We start from the raw sequence: 18244 nt of genomic DNA on the forward strand, positions 1-18244 counted from the left end.
TCGGATGACTGATGCGTTCTTTCTCCAACACGGAGCACACGCGCCCTTTGTGTGTATACCTATACGTGCGTGCGTACTCAAAGAACAATAGAAGCCTCGGCTTCCGTTTCTTCTGTGTCGCAGTCGTATACGCGTCACGAGATTGCCCGTCCCGTATATAGGCATATACTCCGAAGCCGAACGACGTGTGTGTTCGTGGAAGAATACGACACAGCGACATAAACAAGTCGATTAACAGCCGCTGTAGGATGCGACAGCAAATAGGCTTCAGGGTGCCGGGCATATATTGCGCAGAATAGGATATATCGAGGGAAAGTTACACGTGGACAGATAACACATACGTGTATTTGTACACGCAGCTCAAGAACCGGATTATGTTGAAGTTGAAGTTTATTTCCTTTGCTACGAAGGAGGAGCCGGGACTAAAAGCTGTGGTGACAGCTTGACAAAGGGTCCCGCTCCTTTACATTCCCGACAGTACAGGAGGAAGACGATGGCTATACTCATACATACGTACATACATACATAAAAAATATATCAGCAAGATGAATACATCACTCACTGCTGAAAAAAAAATAAATAAATCAGCATTTTACAGACCACTTATGCACATCATGCACTAACGAACACACAAAAAAAGGTAATGTCATAAATCATCACAAAAGAACACCGCAAATAAAATTAAATAAAAATAATAAACGGCACTTGAAATTCAAGGAAAACAGTTTGTTCGGCAATATTCCAGAATTTCAAGTTTTGATTTGTTGGTTATATCAAAATTTTCTTGGATTAATTGGATTTCTTGGATTAATGTGTGTTCATGAAATAGAGGGTTGACTTGGGGAACAACCCACACGTGACCTTATTTAGTGGCTACATTGGCCTCATAACCTGGAAAATGGAGGTGCGGGGTGAAGCCCCTGAAGAGAGTCACGCGATGCGGGAAACGGCGAGAAATAAACGAGACTTTGAATGGGGGCGACCCTGGCCAATCGGGAGGAATAAAATAAATACTGCCGCGACTGGGGATTCGAACCCGCGGCGGCGCGAACAGATGAGCTTCGCTGGCCACTGCACGAGAGCAATATATACTATCGCCACAGCCAAGCACGCCCTGTCGCCGTTGTTGCCTTGGTGGCATGGCACATACCCACGACGGGGGATACGGGCCAGGATTCAGTGAGGAGAGCCAAAAGAAGGCAAATTGGTGCCAAGCTAAAGGTTTAACTTTGGTTGCCAAGCTAATGATGCAACTTTGGGTAAGAATTCAGAGGCATTAAAGATGGAATTATATATTTTGAAAACAAATTAAAAATCCGCGCTGTGCATTGTAAGTCGTCGCCTCCATCAACTTCCACCCATGCGCGAGTCACGACAGGAAAGAAAACGCGCTTTCAGGTATACGTGGCAATCGTGCTCACCTGCAAAAACCTGCTTTCGCGCAATATTACGCGGTGATATAGCAATGCTAAACGGCCAGCAGTTTTCTTCCTCGCTTCTATGGCGTGCCGAGGGCTGGTGCGGGGTGTGGTATGGTGTCGTACACGGTGGCATATGATACGTGGGGTTTCACGTCCCGAACCTTCACGAAGGACATATGAGTGGCGACCTCCGGGTTGGCTTCGACCACCCGTGATTCTTCAAAGCGCACAGACACCGCACAGCACACGCGCCTATTTCTGCATATTTCGCCTCACTCCAAACGCGGCCTTCGTGCGTGCAGGATTCGAACCCGTCACCTCGGTACTCATCAGCCGAACGCCACTGCCGCCCAGCCGTTACAGCGGGGGTTTCCGTCAGCGAGTAATACCCACGATGTGTACACACCGGGCAGCATTCCTTCAACGAGCCATATGTGCTCGAGTTTACATAGCCAGGCGTCAGGTAAACAACGACGTGTGCGTAGCCTTTCGTCTCCAGCGATAGGGGTTCACTCGAACCGGAACTTATCAGCTCGGCCAGTCGGTTATCGAAAAGGCACCCACTCTCATAACCCCCTCTATTTTTTCCCACTGGGCGCATAATGCACAGGGGTCATCCTTCTTGACTTGACCGTGGTTTATAGTGAGGGCGACAAAACAAAAAGACACTAAAAAAAAGCCCCCGACTCATACGCACATCCCCGACCAACACCGGCCGGCAGAAGGCCACGGCTCTCGAACGCATTGTCCGCGTGTCCTGCCTCGGCCATATATTTATTGCGGCGGAAAAACCGCGCTTTCTGGCGGGGTGCTGCACGCAAAGGATTTTCGTTTATATGTTTTGTATTTTGTTTGCTGCGAAAAAAGCTGTAGAATCCAATGCATGCAGCTTATATATCTCGTCGTCCCGAAACGTGGAGTACGAGCATGACGATAAATAACGTCGCTTAGAAATTACCTACAGGCACGCACATACACAGGCGTAGTTAAAGGTCTATAGACACCTAATTTTACTGCTTGTTTTCTTCTTCAAAATGATGCGCTATGCATTAGCATGCACAGATCACCGCGTCGCATTCGCCTACGACCGCTAAACAATTTGTGACAATTTCGTCTCTCATGATGCTGTTTCGGTTTCATCAACAGAACGCTGGCATGACGTGCAGTTCAACTGTAGGTCACCTGAGAGCACGGGAAAACTGCAATGTAAACGCTGATACATAGTTTTAACTCACTACAGCACTTAAACCAGCCTGCTGCAAGAGCTTGAATTACAAGAAACGACGTATCAGCAGTTATATTGCCGTTTTTTTTGTGTCTCACGTGACCTAAAGTTCAATTTACACGTCACAGCCATCGTTGGGCTGACGAAACCGAAACAGCGTCAAAAATTAATTCAATTATAAATTACAATTAAGCAGTCGCAGACGAATACCACGGGGTCACCATTGCCTAACGCATAGTTTGAATGAAGCAAACACAAAAACATAACTTTAGTGCCGACAGTCCTCTAAAAGCATAAGTCTACCGGTCTGGTCAAAAGTTTCCAGGCCAAAGGGTCTGCTTTTGAGACATGCAAGGGCGCAGTTTCGACACCCCCGAAGCTCACTATATCTGTATACGGTGCAGGAGAAGCATCAGCCTCACCTCTGATAAAGATTGGTTTATGGTTTATGGGGTTTAAGTCCCAAAGCGACTGAGGCTATGAGAGACGCCGTAGTGAAGGGCTCCGGTAATTTCGACCACCTGGGGTTCTTTAACGTGCACTGACATCGCACAGTACACTGGCCTCTAGAATTTCTCCTTCAAAGAAATTCCAGCCGTCGCGGCCGGGATCGAACCCGCGTCTTTCGGGACAGCAGCCGAGCACCATAGCCACTGAGCCACCGCGGCGGCTCACCTCTGATAAAGAGATGTTGCACAAAACCGGTGCAATGCATGCCCCTCTGATAACCTTGGCAGATTTACAGGGTTCTTAAGTGCCCGTCTATATTCCTTCAAAACAGAACCCATGACCTGGCAACTTTTTACCAACCCTGTACATTCAGAACTACACAGGGGAGAGTCGGTGTCGTTGGTTCGGTATCCGCCAGTGGATTGTCTTTTCTCTCTCTCTCTCTCTGTTAGGCAGGTTAACCGCTACCGGCAATAAAAACGCCAATCCTTTCAAAACTGTCTTCCTCTGTTTCGAAGAGTGTCGGTTGGTTTCGCTGTGCTCGTGCTAACGCTTCAGTCGACTCGTGAAGCAGAGTCCCCACTGTGCATATAGCCGCATCCAAGGACACATCCATAGCGAGACGTCGACGTGTCAGCCGACCTGTCAAATGCGCAGAAGCACTACAGGCGCTTCACGAAGCGCCCGCAAGTCGGTCAAGGCGACAGGGGACGACGGATTGCGCGTTTTAAATGAAATACGACGTTTGTGTTCGTTCCTTTCTTTTGTTCGACGAGGGAGGGGAGTAACACGGGGGAGGGGGCATGCATCTACAAACACCAGCTCATTCTGTTTTTCGTGTTCGCTAATAGTTTTTTTTTTCCCTTTTATATACACTCTCCAATTAGAAACACATGAGCCTTAAAGGCCACCGCGGAGGCTCAGTGGTTATGCACTCGGCTGCTGACCCGAAAGACGCGGGGTCGATCCCGGCCGCGGCGGTCGAATTTCGATGGAGGCGAAATTCTAGAGGCCCGTGTGTTGTGCGATGTCAATGCACGGTGAAGAAACCCAAGTGGTGGAAATCATCCGGAGCCCTCCATTACGGCGTCCCTCATAGCCTGAGTTGCTTTAGGACGTTAAACCCCATAGAAACCAAACAAAAGCCTTAAAATAAATGTACGCAGATTTAGTCGAGAACATACCGAAACCACTTCACTCTCTGTAGCAATCACCATTTCATTAACGCATATGCCACATCGATTCCGCTACAGTCGGATATACAACTCAATAAAGAAGCGGCTTTTCCCCGTCACAGGACCCCCTTCCAGCCAATGGCGTCGGCTGATTCCCATGAACTTGCTAGCGTGACAATGCAGGGAGTGACAGATCATTTGTCGGGCATAATTCCCTCCCTGCATCGTCACGCTATTAGGTTCATGGGAATCAGCCGACGCCATTGGCTGGAAGGGGGTCTTGTGACGGGGAGAACACCACAGCGTCCGGACAAGCCGCCTACTGATCCCATTTCACCGCAACGTTATGCAACGCCGACGCAGGGGCAACATTCGGGGCAGGTAGCCGCACATACACGAACCACACGCGATCCTCAGCCGGTGTGCTCCTGCGCCCAATCGAATGCGTTGGGTATATAGGGTGCGCAACCAGGGAGTAAAGTAATGATCACGACGGCCAAATTACGTCATTACGACTGATCATGCGCATTCGTTTGGACAAAAAGAGAGGCTCTTTTTTCCAACCCGGTAATCAACGAGGAACCAGCAATTCGCCGAGGCTGTAATTTTCTGCCCCTACTTTCCTCATATGCTACCGCAAAGCTGTTTTTTTTTCTTCTTTTTTTCATTTGCTTTAGCATCGATCGGTCAACATGACTCCTTTACCGGACCAAAACAGCTCGAGTGGGCTCCACAGGCTATCGAATGACAACCTCAACACAGACAGATGCTCTTCCGTCGACTAGTCCGTGTGACTCGGGGTTTTAAAGGCGTTTGGTTTATTGGGGTTTAACGTCCCAAAGCAACTCAGGCTATGAGGGACGCCGCAGTGGAGGGCTCCGGAAATTTCGACCACCTGGGGTTCTTTAACGTTCACTGAAATGGCACAGTACACGGGCCTCTGGAATTTCGCCTCCATCGAAATTCGGGCGCCGTGGCCGGGGTCGAACCCGCGTCTTTCGGGTCAGCAGCCGAGCACCGTAACCACTGAGCCATCGCGGCCTGGGTTTTAAAAGCGACCACCCAAATAATCTGGGACGATGACGATTCGATGTTGCCGATCAACTTCGGGAAACCATGGCGCAAACGTTTCTCGAAGGATAGGAAATCTGTTGAGCGCGCGATCTCGTTTAGCACGCCACGTTCTTGCTGTCGCCGCAGAAATTCACCGTGCCAATCACAAAGTTCGAGTAACGAAAACGGAAGGTACGACTACATCGGATTGCGTACTGCCGATAGCGAAACGAAACACGAAGTGGATATAACTCGCACAACAATAACTAAGGAATAATTAATAAGCCGGAAAGCAAAGAATACGAAGAAATACAAAGACCAGTGGTTGCGAAATCTGACAGGCGGTCACTGCTATTTAAACGTTTTAATTAACCACACGAGCATTTGAACTTTCAACTCTAATCTTCTCAAATCGCGTACCAATTCTGTTTAGCGCTTCCTTCACCTAAGGAAGCATGTGCGTTAATTAAACGTACTTCAACAGAGTGTTCCGTGATGAGCAAGATTTCTGACTGTTGTCCCCCCTTTTCTTTAACGCATCAACGATTGCATCAAGGCACAAAAGTAACAAATGATGCAAATGCCAACAGGTTTAAGAAATCAATTAGGCTCAAAACGAAGTAAAACATTAACGACTGCATCGAGGCACAAAAGTATAATAAAGCAATAACATGTTTGCGCAATGAACTAAGCTCAAAACGGAGCAACGAAAAGGTACCGCTGTCCACGCAACACAGCACGCTTCGAAGTCTTTTCGTCAATGTACAGGAATATCTCGCATCGTGAGGAATTTTTTTGCAGTAAGGTAGACAAAAAGCGCGCGAACCAGGACTGTTTTGAGGGAGCGTCGATTCAGAGCGAACGCTTTCAGAGGCAGAATCGAAACCGAAAGAATAGAAAATCCATGCTACAAGTTTAAGTTTTACACTCCTCACCTTCTTCCTGCGTCGCCTGTTCATGACTGGCGCTGGCCGCCTCCTGGTCGCACGAGTCCTGGAATCGGACCTCCTTGTGACCGTTAATCCTCATGGCTGAAGCACGAAAATGACAGGACCCCCGTCTCGGCAAAGAACAATTCAGTCGAAGAACGGCCTTCTCGGGACACGGCCACAAAACACTCCCACGAACGCCTTGGTTCGTTGTTTCTGCACAGATCTCCACGACCTCAGAGCTGGGGCTCAGCAAAGGCTAGGCTAAGCGAAACGCAAAGTTCGGGCCACGCTCCGGGCACCGAGGTAAGAACAATCTCGAAATCCGTCAGTTAAAGGCAACCACTGCGTTGATGTTGGCACACCCTGGCGAGTTCGTCTCACGGAATACGACGAATGCACCGAACACTACCGGTTCTCGTCAGACACCGACGCACAACTCCGGATAGCGACCTCAGGCAACAATATTGAAGGATTTGTTCCTCTGGAAGACGGTGCAGAAAACAAGAGAGTGATATGTTAGCAGACGATGTTCACAAAGACTGGCAGATGGCGAAGATCGTGCGGTGAGAGATTTCAGCAGACGACGTAGAAAAGCTCGATCAGAGACCTTGGCAGACGGCGATGAATTCTCGAAGGGGAGGGACTTCAGCGGGCGATATTCACCGAGACTTGCTGTCACGGCAACGCTAAGTGACAGACGAGGACCGTGCGTCGCGAAGCCAGCGCGGTAGCATTCGCGTAACCCTTCGACAGATGGTGGTAAGCGGACACCGGGACGCAAACACGCCCCGTCGTCAGGCCAAGTTTACGCGTCCTCGCAGCAACGCAACAGGCACGAACGCCTCAGCAGTGGAGGACAACAACAAGGGACGCCGCTGCACACCGCACCAGCCCGCCGCCAAAGGCAAACTGCTTCGCCGGCCCGGTTTTCCAGAATGAGCCGGCCGGTCGGCTTCCCTTTCCATTGCGCCGCCGTAGCAGACGACGCCAACGAAGCGCCGTAGCAGACGAACCGGAAACGCGGCCCCAGCAGCAGGGGCGCCGCGTTGCGGAGGGAGGAGGAAAAAGAGACAGGAAAAACAAAAAAAGAAAACGCCGACAAGTGGCGCCACTTTACGGCGTGATAAAGAGGTTCTCCTTACGCTGCCGCCCGCCAAATTTCGACGAGTTGTCAGGTTTTCGCTCGGGTCTATCACTGCAACACAGGTAATCGGCCCAATATCGGTTTCACTGTGGTCCTTTGTAGGACCGGCTTTTGCCAATATATTTCCAATATTGGGCCGATTTACTTGTGTTGCTTGGGTACAGTTAGGGGGTACCTCCGCGAACCATACAGCCAGCCACTGGTTAGCAGCAACTCGCCGAGCGATATCGCAAACCCAGCATTACCAGGCCCTGCGAAATCCTTACCGTACCCCGGCATTATCGCAGGAGGTTAAGTATTAAAAAGGGAAACTGCGACTCAACGGCGGAGTTTCATAAATATGCCTCACATGATCAAGACGTTCTTGAGCAGCTCGTCGATGCCGGACAAAGCTTATGATCGAAAGAGCAACTGGTGTGCGCAACATCTCTGAATGAAAAACAGTTTTTAAGAAACACAGGGAGGGGGGGGGGCATTTTAGGGGTCGTGTAAGACTTGTTGGCACAGGCATTATGTAGATTTGTGCCGTTTCACCTAAATGAAGTACGGCGACGTTTTCAAAGCGAATAGACACGATCGAGTCATCTCAACAGACTCTTAAGCCGCCAACGAAAGCAGACAGCTCTGGAAGAGGACACGGCAACCCGTTGGCCACCATTCCGCCAAATGAAGGCGTCACGAAAAACAAAAACCGCAAACGGCGCATACAAAAGAGTACGCAAACCCAATTAAACGACCCGCAAGCCACGCCAAAACCAAAGCAAGAACGGTGGCCCCATTACTACGGCAGCGCCCGATCAATAGGCACCCTTCATCGCACACGCGTCAGGCACTATAGATAAGACACGAGTTCCTACAGCACGTCCAAAGGCGCCTCCCCAAACATCGCCAGCTATACGATCGAGTTCCGCGAACCGGTGTTTTTAAATAGACCCATTGTTTTACCTTCGGGGCCAAGCGGTTTTTAGAGGCCGAACGCCCATCTGTGGCACACACATCATTCTTCCAAGTCGTCCCGTTGTTTGCTGACCTGTATATAAGAGCGCGTCTTCCCACAGTTGCCAGTGTGTACAGTTTCAATTGGCGGACCCCCACCCCTTCAGCGCTGGCGTTTGTTTCCAGGCTGGCCTTCTTTCTTCTCGAGGCAATTGGAACCATCGCGATTGGAGTCACGTATATTTAATCGATACGGTCCAGCGATTTCCCCCGCGCCCGAAATTGATCGCGCGCAGACGCGCCAGGGCGCGACGACGCGCGCGCCGGACCGCCAAATCTTGATAGCGGAACCCGTTCCCATGCAGCTCTTCTAATTCTCGGAGGGGGAGCCATATCTGTTACAGACAAAATGTCGACGCGCTCTCGAAAAAAACCCTCCGATCCAGCGCGGTATTACAAATGGCGCGCTTACGCTAGACGAGTTTGCAGACGACGACGCGAGCAGACGACGACGCGAGCAGACGACGACGCGGGGCTATCTCATAGCAGACGAGAGGTACGCGAGGCTAGGGCGTGCACCCCGGAGACAGCAGACGAAAAAAATAACTCCTTAAACAAAAGGAAGGAAAGAAAGCAGACAACGTCGCAGGCGCACGCGTAGCAAACGATGTATAACACAAGGTTAGCAGACAAAAAAGAAGAAAACGGCTAGATTTAGCAGAAACAAACGAAAACGACCACAACACGCATTTTTTTTTCTAAAAGACTGCACAGACTCGCCGGGAACGCTGCGAACGGCAGTGCCCACGCGTAGGAACAGCTATACGCGCGCGCGAAGTGGATGAAAATATCCTCGCGAGTGGGATGCCGAAAAAAAAATAACAATGAAAACATAAACGCATACGCGCAATACTTAATAACGGCGCGTTGGCAGGAAACAAATAGGTCTTGACAGAACTGTCGCCTCGCTTTTTGTTTTTGCTTACATTTATTGCGGGGACACTTTGGCACACCGCCAAGCGAAACTATACAACAAGCAAATGCTGTGCACTTTGTCAACGACTCGCTCGTTCGTTCGGGCTCAGTTAAGCCCTGACTAAATAAAACCACCGTAACCGCGGGCCCACTAGGGTATGTTTTGGTTAAGCGCCGAAACGCAGACGGCCTACTCGTCTTGCTTACGTTAGCTAGTATTTTTTGTTCTTGTTAAGCATGCAGCGGTAGATTAATGGCAAGGCTAAACAAACGGGTGCCTTTTTTGCGCGAGTTCTACAAGAATATCGGCCATATCTTGGGGCCACGCAATCCACGTCTTCTCGTCGTTCACTCTAAACAAAGTAAATAAGCGATCCTATTCTTCCCCTTTATGAATCAGCGGCGACCGCTTGCAAAATTATATATATATATATATATATATATATATATATATATATATATATATATATATAGGTTGCGAAAGCGTGAAGTACTAGACTGCTTATAAGAATATATAGCGAAGTATACGCTTCGTTAAAGGAAACATATTTATTCAACTCGACGTTTCGATCGGAAGACCGACCTGAAGAAGATCGGTCTTCCGATCGAAACGTCGAGTTGAATAAATGTTTCCTTTAACGAAGCGTATACTTCGCTATATATATATATATATATATATATATATATATATATATATATATATATATATATATATATATATATATGATGCGAAATTGAGAAACGCTTCGTTTATTGGGAGTCGACGTTTCGGACAGAGCCTGTCCTTTTTCAAGACTGAAGTAACATGGTTCTTGCTTCTCTTCTTAAAGGGTCTTCATCTGTACAGGTGTTCGACACCTGAGCCAAAACAAGCCGACGCTGCAGAAGGAAGAACGGCTCAGGGAAGAGAAAAAAAGAAAAAATTAACAAAAAATACACAAACGGGACAGGGAGTGGTGAGTTTTTTTTTTTTTTCCCCGCCCTTTTGCTCCATTGTATCTTGTTTACTCGTTTAAGTGGACAACATTTGAGTGCATCTCAAATCTATGCTGTGCGTCGGCCACTGTTTGTCTCTATACACTTTGCTAGCTGTCCGCTGTGTTAGGACTCAGTTCTCTGTCCATATTCCCCTCCCGCTCTTCTTTTTTTTTTCTCCCCTTTTTTCCTTTTTTTCTTTTCTCCCCGCGACCGCATACGTGAGTGGCGGGCGACGACATTTACCCTCCCCACTCCCTGTCCCGTTTGTGTATTTTTTGTTAATTTTTTCTTTTTTTCTCTTCCCTGAGCCGTTCTTCCTTCTGCAGCGTCGGCTTGTTTTGGCTCAGGTGTCGAACACCTGTACAGATGAAGACCCTTTAAGAAGAGAAGCAAGAACCATGTTACTTCAGTCTTGAAAAAGGACAGGCTCTGTCCTAAACGTCGACTCCCAATAAACGAAGCGTTTCTCAATTTCGCATCTTATTTTAAACTAGCAACCAAGTACGTTTACCTTATTGTGCTATATATATATATATATATATATATATATATATATATATATATATATATATATATATACAAATTCACCGAAGAGGGCCAAATAAATCACAAAAGATAAACGAAACAACATGCCCTGAAATATGCCTTCACCTGCAAAGCTCAATATTATGTTGCTTCCATTCAGTGCCTTTGCAGACAGAACGAATCGTATATCTCGGAAAAGCAGGAGACCCATATATGAGGACGATCCCGAAGCCAAGGCGGTTTTGCAGCCCTAAATCTGCGTCGCATGTGCCATATCTTCAAACAGCTATTACGACGGACCCCGCAGCCTATTTCGAGGCAATTATCGCGAACAAAGAAGTCCTGTGCGCTCCAATAATTGCGCATCTTTTGAGGACATTTAGAAATAACGCCCCCCTGCGGCCGATCTGATCTGGTTTCATTCATTTTTTTGCCAAAAAAGATCAGCCTTGCTTCAGCGCAAGATGCAGCCTACAAAGCGCCCATATATCCCAAACCAACGCTGGCCCTATCCACTCATCAAGGCCCATTACGCGGCATTACGGGGTGCGGTATTACCCTCGAGGGAAGGGGGGGACGGCCACATAAAAGGACAGCGCAAATGACGGCGTCTTCGAAAGCCATAGTATGGCGGCTCTTAACGGCGTTCCCCGAACCGTATGCTTCTCATCGCGGCGTTTTATTTAGTCGTGTAGTTACTGTCCCCAGATCGAGACAAACCACAACCACTGTGTTTTGTGCGCACGAGAACCGCTCAGGGTATAGCTTTATTTCTTTCTTATTTCGTTTGCCCTAAATGTATTTTCATGCCTGCTCTTCTCGAACAAACCGGCTTCTTTACTGAAGGCAACGCCCCGCCCTTTCTCTTTCTTTCTTTATCTCTTTCTTTCTTATTTATTTATTTATTACCCACACTGCCTTGTAAGGCATAACAGTCAGACATTGTAAGGCTTAATCCTACTACTGTAATGAAAACAAAAATAAGAGGAATTGTGTGTGTGTGTGTGTGTGGGGGGGGGGGGGGGGGCGAGGTCTGACGTGAGAAAATTACGCGAAAAAATCAAAAACCACAAATCGAAAACGAACCGGGCACACACACAAACACACAATGAAGAATAGCACGAGCCAAAACAAGAGAACTCGCGTATATACACAAAGGCTCTATTCACCGGTTCAGATTACAGCGTCCGTCTTTCGGATTTGGCGGCTGAATGGCTTCTTTACGCAGGACCATTTTACGTAAGCGCGGGCGGACGGAGTCCATTCGTGACGAAAATAAAAACCAGAAAAAGAACCAGCGACAGGAACGCGTATACGTATATAGAGCTGTACATCTCGGCGCTCTTTCAATGCGTGAAGAATTAGAACGGGCCTTTATACGTGTGAACCTATACACAGGGTGTATATCTGAGACAGCGAGAGAAAGAACTGGCGAACTCCGGACAAAAACGGCTACACGCTTGAAAGGCGCGAAAATTTGGAGCAAACGCAAGAAATGGCGGAGAAAAAGGGATGGGAAGACGGGGCTAAAAGCGAGAGACGAAGAAAGCGGGGGCCGTAGAGACAAAACCAGGTCAAGCATCGCGAGAGAGCAACATACACACGGTGCGAGGAAACGCTCCTTTAAACGGACCGACGCGAGGAAGACGAAGTAAAAGCAAAAAATAAAAATGTAACGGCGAAGAGAAAACGATCTTCGCAGTAACTGCCCTCCTCGGTCGGCCAAAGCGCGGCAGCGCCAACGAAAGAAATACCGAAAACAGCAATCAAAACAAAGTCGAAAACGACGCCCGAATCAGAGCAGCGACAGACAGACAGCTCCCTCTGCATCGTGGGCAACAACGCATCGAGGGTTACGTTTCTTCACGAAGCCTCGCGATGAGGCTATACGCCGCGCAAAAAGAATCAGAATAAATAATTACGCGAAAAATGAAAAAAAAAGAGGAAAAAGCAAGCACAGAGATCGTCTGCCTGCGAAAGGTTTCGCCTGCTTCGGCCGGCTTTTTTTCTTCGTCTGCCTGCGCGCGCGTTTCCATCGTCTGCTTAATGCCGCAGTCACGGCAGCCGACAGTACTAATCGTCCTGCCTTGCGAGGCGGTTATACGTGCGGACGTGATATATTCATTCGCGTACGCGCTTTCGCCCGCACACACACCGCGCGCCTAGAAAACGGACAAAAAAAAAGTAATAACAGAAACATAAAGAAAAAGTTTTTTTTTTTCGCATAAGATCGCTCGCGGCGGCTTCGTGCGCGCGACGACGACGTCTTGACTGGGCGCGCGCGCGCGCGCCTGGAGTGTCACGAACGCTAAAGCAAGCTGCACGCGGGAAGGGAAATATCATTCAGCTGGCGCTGGGCATTGTGCTCGTTTCGTATGCCCGGCCCCACATCACGCAGCATGCAGTATAGTATGCGGCGGCGTCGTCTGCTACATACATCAGCCCGCGGCGGCTCACACGAAACTCCAAAACTATCACATCTCAAAGTGCGGTAAGATGGTGCGCAGAGTCCACTACATTCTACACACGAAAGGAGTAAAAAGGGAGTAAGTTGCCCACCGGCGCATTGTACCCCTGTTTGGAATGCAGTTCTGCCAGTGTCTAAACTAAACAAAATCCGGCGAACACCTCAATCCAGGTTTTTGTGGTTTGCAGATTGTGGCGCCGCCTATGAGCTTAGCAATTACCTGCTGGTGGCGCACTGAAACGTTTCGCTCTTCGCCACATCTACGCTTTTAACTACCAAGGTCAGTTGACCTCAATGTCGGAAGGGGGCGCGACAATCGGCTGACCTTCAATAGAATCAGAGCGCCGTATTTCGATACATTGACAGCATAACGAGCAGTTAAGCAACTGGTAACACCAAACAGCTCTGGGTGGCAGGCATGCATGACGTAAAAGTTCGTCATCCATAACGTAATTCTGACGAAACTTCTCCGTCTGCGTGCGACAGTGCATCCGCTGTACGACCTACCTTTCAACGCATAGGCCTCAAAGCGAACCTTCGTAAAACGGAACACGCTGTCTCGCAATACAGGTCGAAGACAGGTCCAACGATTAGTGGACGCCACCCATTACGTGCAAACATCGCCCGTCGCCTCGTCGGCCAACATCACAACGAGGTCGTTCGAACGAGTCGGTTTGACAAGACGACAGCCGACGACCCGTTCTTTCTTCGGACAACAGCCTTATTATGTCGGCGGCCTCTAAACGACGCGTACACACGTATACGATCGAGCGAAGAGTTTACCGCCATCACTGGCGCGAAACGCAAACAAAAGCGACATTGGCTCGAGAACAATCTGCAGCCGGAGATATTGTTCTCGAGCCAACACGACGAAACGCACGCACACACATACAAGCCTGCGGTTCCGACGTTACATCGACGCGGCGATCCGAAGCGGTTAGTTCAACGCACTTGAGCTACATATACACGCAGCCTTGACGCCTGTGCATACACTTCAGCCGCATTCGTTACGAAATCGAGCAAAAATAAAAGAGAAAATAACGTAAAGAGCAAAGCAAAATATGCGGCGCCATGTATGCTTAGCACATACACAAGTTCGCAACGGCGCTTGAGCAGACGAACTCCAGCAGCGGTTATCGTCTGCTACACGCGCGCGTATCTTTTTCCCAATGCGCACGCGCACACACGCGCTGCGCGCATATGTACATAGCACTTGATCTCCATTCCAAAACGGTACACAGCGCGCGTAATCAGAGAGGGTCATATACGTCTTCGCCAAGGGCGAAGACGCTGTCAGAACCGTCCCCCTCTGAAACTGTATTCAACGTCCCGAGCCGGCGCCGCGCGCGCCTGCGACCTCTCAGTCCATATGCAAAAACAGCAACACGACAGGCCGAGCAGTCACTGTTTGCACTATATACACAACGAGACGGCCCGGACTCTCGACGGAAGAACAGACGGGGCCGCCGATTCTGGGACTGCGAAACACGCACACACACTCTTGACACACAAAGCCAGCGTTACTTCATACACCACTCCCCATCCCAGAAGGCGCGCAGAGGTAATTTATAAAACGGCGCGCCCCCTGGATGGAGCGCAAGGGTTAACGAACGCGTCCTCTTCCGTCTTGCTTCCTTCAAAGACGGAGGGGGGGGGGGGGGGGTGTAGGACGCCACCCACGGTGACACAAACACCCTAGCCCTCATCAGTTCAGAAGGAAACAAAAATAATAAAAAAACAACTTAAAACGAACCCTCAAGGGAACACACACACCCGTCGACGCAACGCTAAGAGCATACAAATAAAAAAAAAAGCCTACTCGGAGCTCCGGCGACATTGACGAACGACGTGCCCATACGTTCCATAACGAGGCCAGCATGCCTGCAGCCCTTGGCAGCAAGCTTGTCAAGCCGAGAGACAACGGATTCATTATACACCCATGGCTACCCCGCTCACTCTTTATTTCTTCTGCTTATAAGGAAGCGATGGGTGCGCAAGAAACAAGCGCCAGCTCTGTATATCTATATATCGCGCAGCGCCATCGTCATCGCAGTGCACGTCTCCGCGCGTGCGTATTATTCGCAGCAGACGAAACGCGAGAGTTCAACGACGTCTGCGAGAAGGTCCAGATGAGCAAGGCACGGAGCTGCGGCGTATGTCGTCTGCAAAACGTCGCGGACGAATGTAGCTCCATGCTGCGGGGCATATAAGCGCGAGCGCTTTTTTGCCGCACAATGCTAAGCAGTTGCTAGGCGAAGTCTATTGTTTCCAGCGCCAAAAGTTGTGGGAGCGCACAGCCAAGCATCATCGCTCGGGAAAAAGAAAGATCGGGCGCTCTGAACTCTGAATGATGCTCGCTCGGGTTATTACGCGCCGGAGACAATGAGACATTATATACCAGCACATCGTATACATTGGAGAGTCGGCACGTATTGCGACCTCAGCATAAATCAAACCATAAATCGAGCGACAATGGCGAGAGAGAATAGTATAAATATCGAATTGATGAGCTGCATTCCGGTACACCTTTCTCATACTTCTGCACAGGATGGAACTAACGTACTATGCGCCCCTCGCGACAGCTATAGGTTGCTGTACACAGCCGAATGCTGCATCGCTTCCCATTCAGCCCAGCGCCTTTTAGAGCGATAACTATGAGCGCATGTTAAGCGAAATCAAACCGCCGTCGATGATGCCGATATCATCAACGCGCGCCGCGCGCACCCCCACACCACGTGACCGCTTACCTCACCCGGCTGCTCCAAATTCTGCGCAAAACGCATTCACTATTGAGCTCATAAGCGATATGCAAACATCAGTGCAGGGAATTAAACGACGCAGACATCCCACATACGCCCAGAGGTATAACAAATACTCTCGATTAGCATCGTGCAGCATTAAGCGCCACAGTGAACTGGCAATATTACATAGTACAATGCGGGTATTTTTGTTCGCGCTTGTAACTGCATGCAAATCACGCAGTAGTCGAAAGCTTCTCAGACAGTACGACGGCCCCAAATACAGCGCTCTGAACGCTTGCATCCACTACAACATACCTCACGTAGAATTTCTTTCGCGTCCGTATACAAATGCCCATTTTCCTTCTTCAGACGTACGTCAGGCGCGCCTACAAAAGTATGACATCGCAGGTATTCACCTGCCTTTAAATCGAACGAACACTGCACCGCCTTCTGCTACACCGTGCTGTTACTGCCTTTCGTGCGCTATACACCGGATCAACCGCACATGCCTAACTGGAAGAATTTTGTATTTTTCATTCCCCCCCCCCCCCCCCCCCCCAAATTCTCTTCAGGCTAGTGTGGCTCGAACAAGAAACACCAAACAGGTATACTTCCTCGCCTCAGCGGCTTCCTTGACATGGTTAGAACATACACGGTCGTAGCTACAACTCCTACTATGAAAAAATTCAGGGGGCACTTTGACTGTCTAAAGTGGGTAGAGGCGGAAGTGTTTTCCGCACCACCTTCGCTGTTTCTCTGGCACTGATGGCGTCACATATATTTGAGTACTAATTACTAAGTGATGGCAAATCACTAATTAATTCTTAATCACTGATTAATGCCTGAATACTAATTAACTGCTAATTAATGACGCTTAAGCTTCGCCTTTAGGAGTGGAACGCGACAACGCGTTGTAGCGCTACCAGGGAGTCCACGGACACCCGTTCGGCGCGATGCCTTGCCCTTTGAGCGCTTTTTGAGGAAAGGAAATGGCGCAGTAATTCTCTGTCATTTCGGTGGACACCTGAACCGCACTGTAGACGAAGGGAGGTGGCAGTGAAAGAAGATAGATAAAGAGGAGCCGTAATGAAGAAAATGAAAATTGTATTTGAGGAAAGGAAATTACGCAGTAACTGTCTCACATATCTCGGTGGACACCCGTCAAAATTCAGGGGGCACTTTTTTGACCTAAAGTGTGGTCACTGATGTGTGGTTAAGATGTTAAGCTTCGCCCCTAAGAGTGGAACGCGACAGCGTCTTGCAACGCTGCCAAGGAGTCCATAGAACGCCATCGCCCATTCTGTTCTACGCCTCGCTCGTCGGTAAATTGGTTTTTGAGGAAAGGAAATGTATCTGTCTCTCATTTGTCGGTGGACACCTAAACCTCGCCGGAGGGGAATGGAGGAGGATGAGAGTGAGTGAAGACACCGTATTCACTAGCTGCGCCTTTGCTCATTCCAAACCATCGAGCTGGCATGGCGGAGTGGATAGCGTGCTCGTCTCTCACGCCGAAGACCGGGGTTCGATTCCTGAGCTCGACCAATTTCTTAATCGCTTTTATTTATTTATATGGCCTGACTAGTAAAGCTGATTAGGCTAATTGGGTAATTAAGCAATTAACTAAGCTCGGTCCCACTTACTTGGAGCATCACTATACGATCCCTTCAATTGGTTGTATGGTTACTAGCCAAAGTGCAACTGGCACCGTTTGAAATTCGCGCACTGTGACGTCACGACCGTTTCCACCAATTGAAAAGCGTGACATTTTCTGTCGACAACTGCTGCTTACAACGATGAGACATTAAAGGCTTCCGCCTTAAAAGCGAAGCTTGGTTACACGAACATGAAATAAAAAAAAAACACACACAAACGGGAGAAGGCAAGCGTCACTTGGGCAGTTTGCTTTCGACGTCGAACGTAACCTACGTCGCACGCACCGAACGACGTATGTACAGATCCTTTCCCGTGCGACCTCCGCAATGTGCAATTTGCGGATGAAGCTCGACAGAGAATTGGAGAAAAAAAAAAAAACACTGGAGGGGACACTTGAGCTCTGGCTTAAGCTATGACGCGATAGCTTGCATTAATGGATTAATTCCCACATATGCGGAAGTGGTCATTCTTTACTTTGCATTCCCATATCCCTGGGAGTCCTCAAACTATATACCCTCCAGTGGTGCAGCGGTTAAGCGATGCGCCTGCTCTTTCCAGGCCTGCGTGCT

At 49.0% G+C, this 18244-nt stretch overlaps 1 protein-coding gene across 7 annotated transcripts in view; it reads right to left on the reverse strand.

Annotated features, from left to right (window-relative positions):
• Positions 1 to 18244, reverse strand: part of LOC149331226 (echinoderm microtubule-associated protein-like 2) — a 190227-nt gene that overhangs the window by 134303 nt on the left and 37680 nt on the right. For 3 of the 7 annotated variants that reach the window (XM_089556399.1, XM_089556395.1, XM_089556394.1), the window contains exon 1: positions 6260 to 7694. The exons of 1 other annotated variant lie outside the window; for it this stretch is intronic. In XM_089556399.1, coding sequence (XP_089412525.1) covers positions 6260 to 6353 — 94 coding nt within the window. In that variant the 5' untranslated portion in view covers positions 6354 to 7694. Of the gene's footprint in view, positions 1 to 6259; positions 7696 to 18244 lie in introns of those variants that run through there. 3 more of the 7 variants (XM_089556402.1, XM_089556397.1, XM_089556400.1) reach the window with 2 other exon arrangements.

This window comes from Amblyomma mixtum, chromosome 8, assembly GCF_055824585.1.
Source record: "Amblyomma mixtum isolate Tamu chromosome 8, ASM5582458v1, whole genome shotgun sequence".
Taxonomy (NCBI): domain Eukaryota; kingdom Metazoa; phylum Arthropoda; class Arachnida; order Ixodida; family Ixodidae; genus Amblyomma; species Amblyomma mixtum.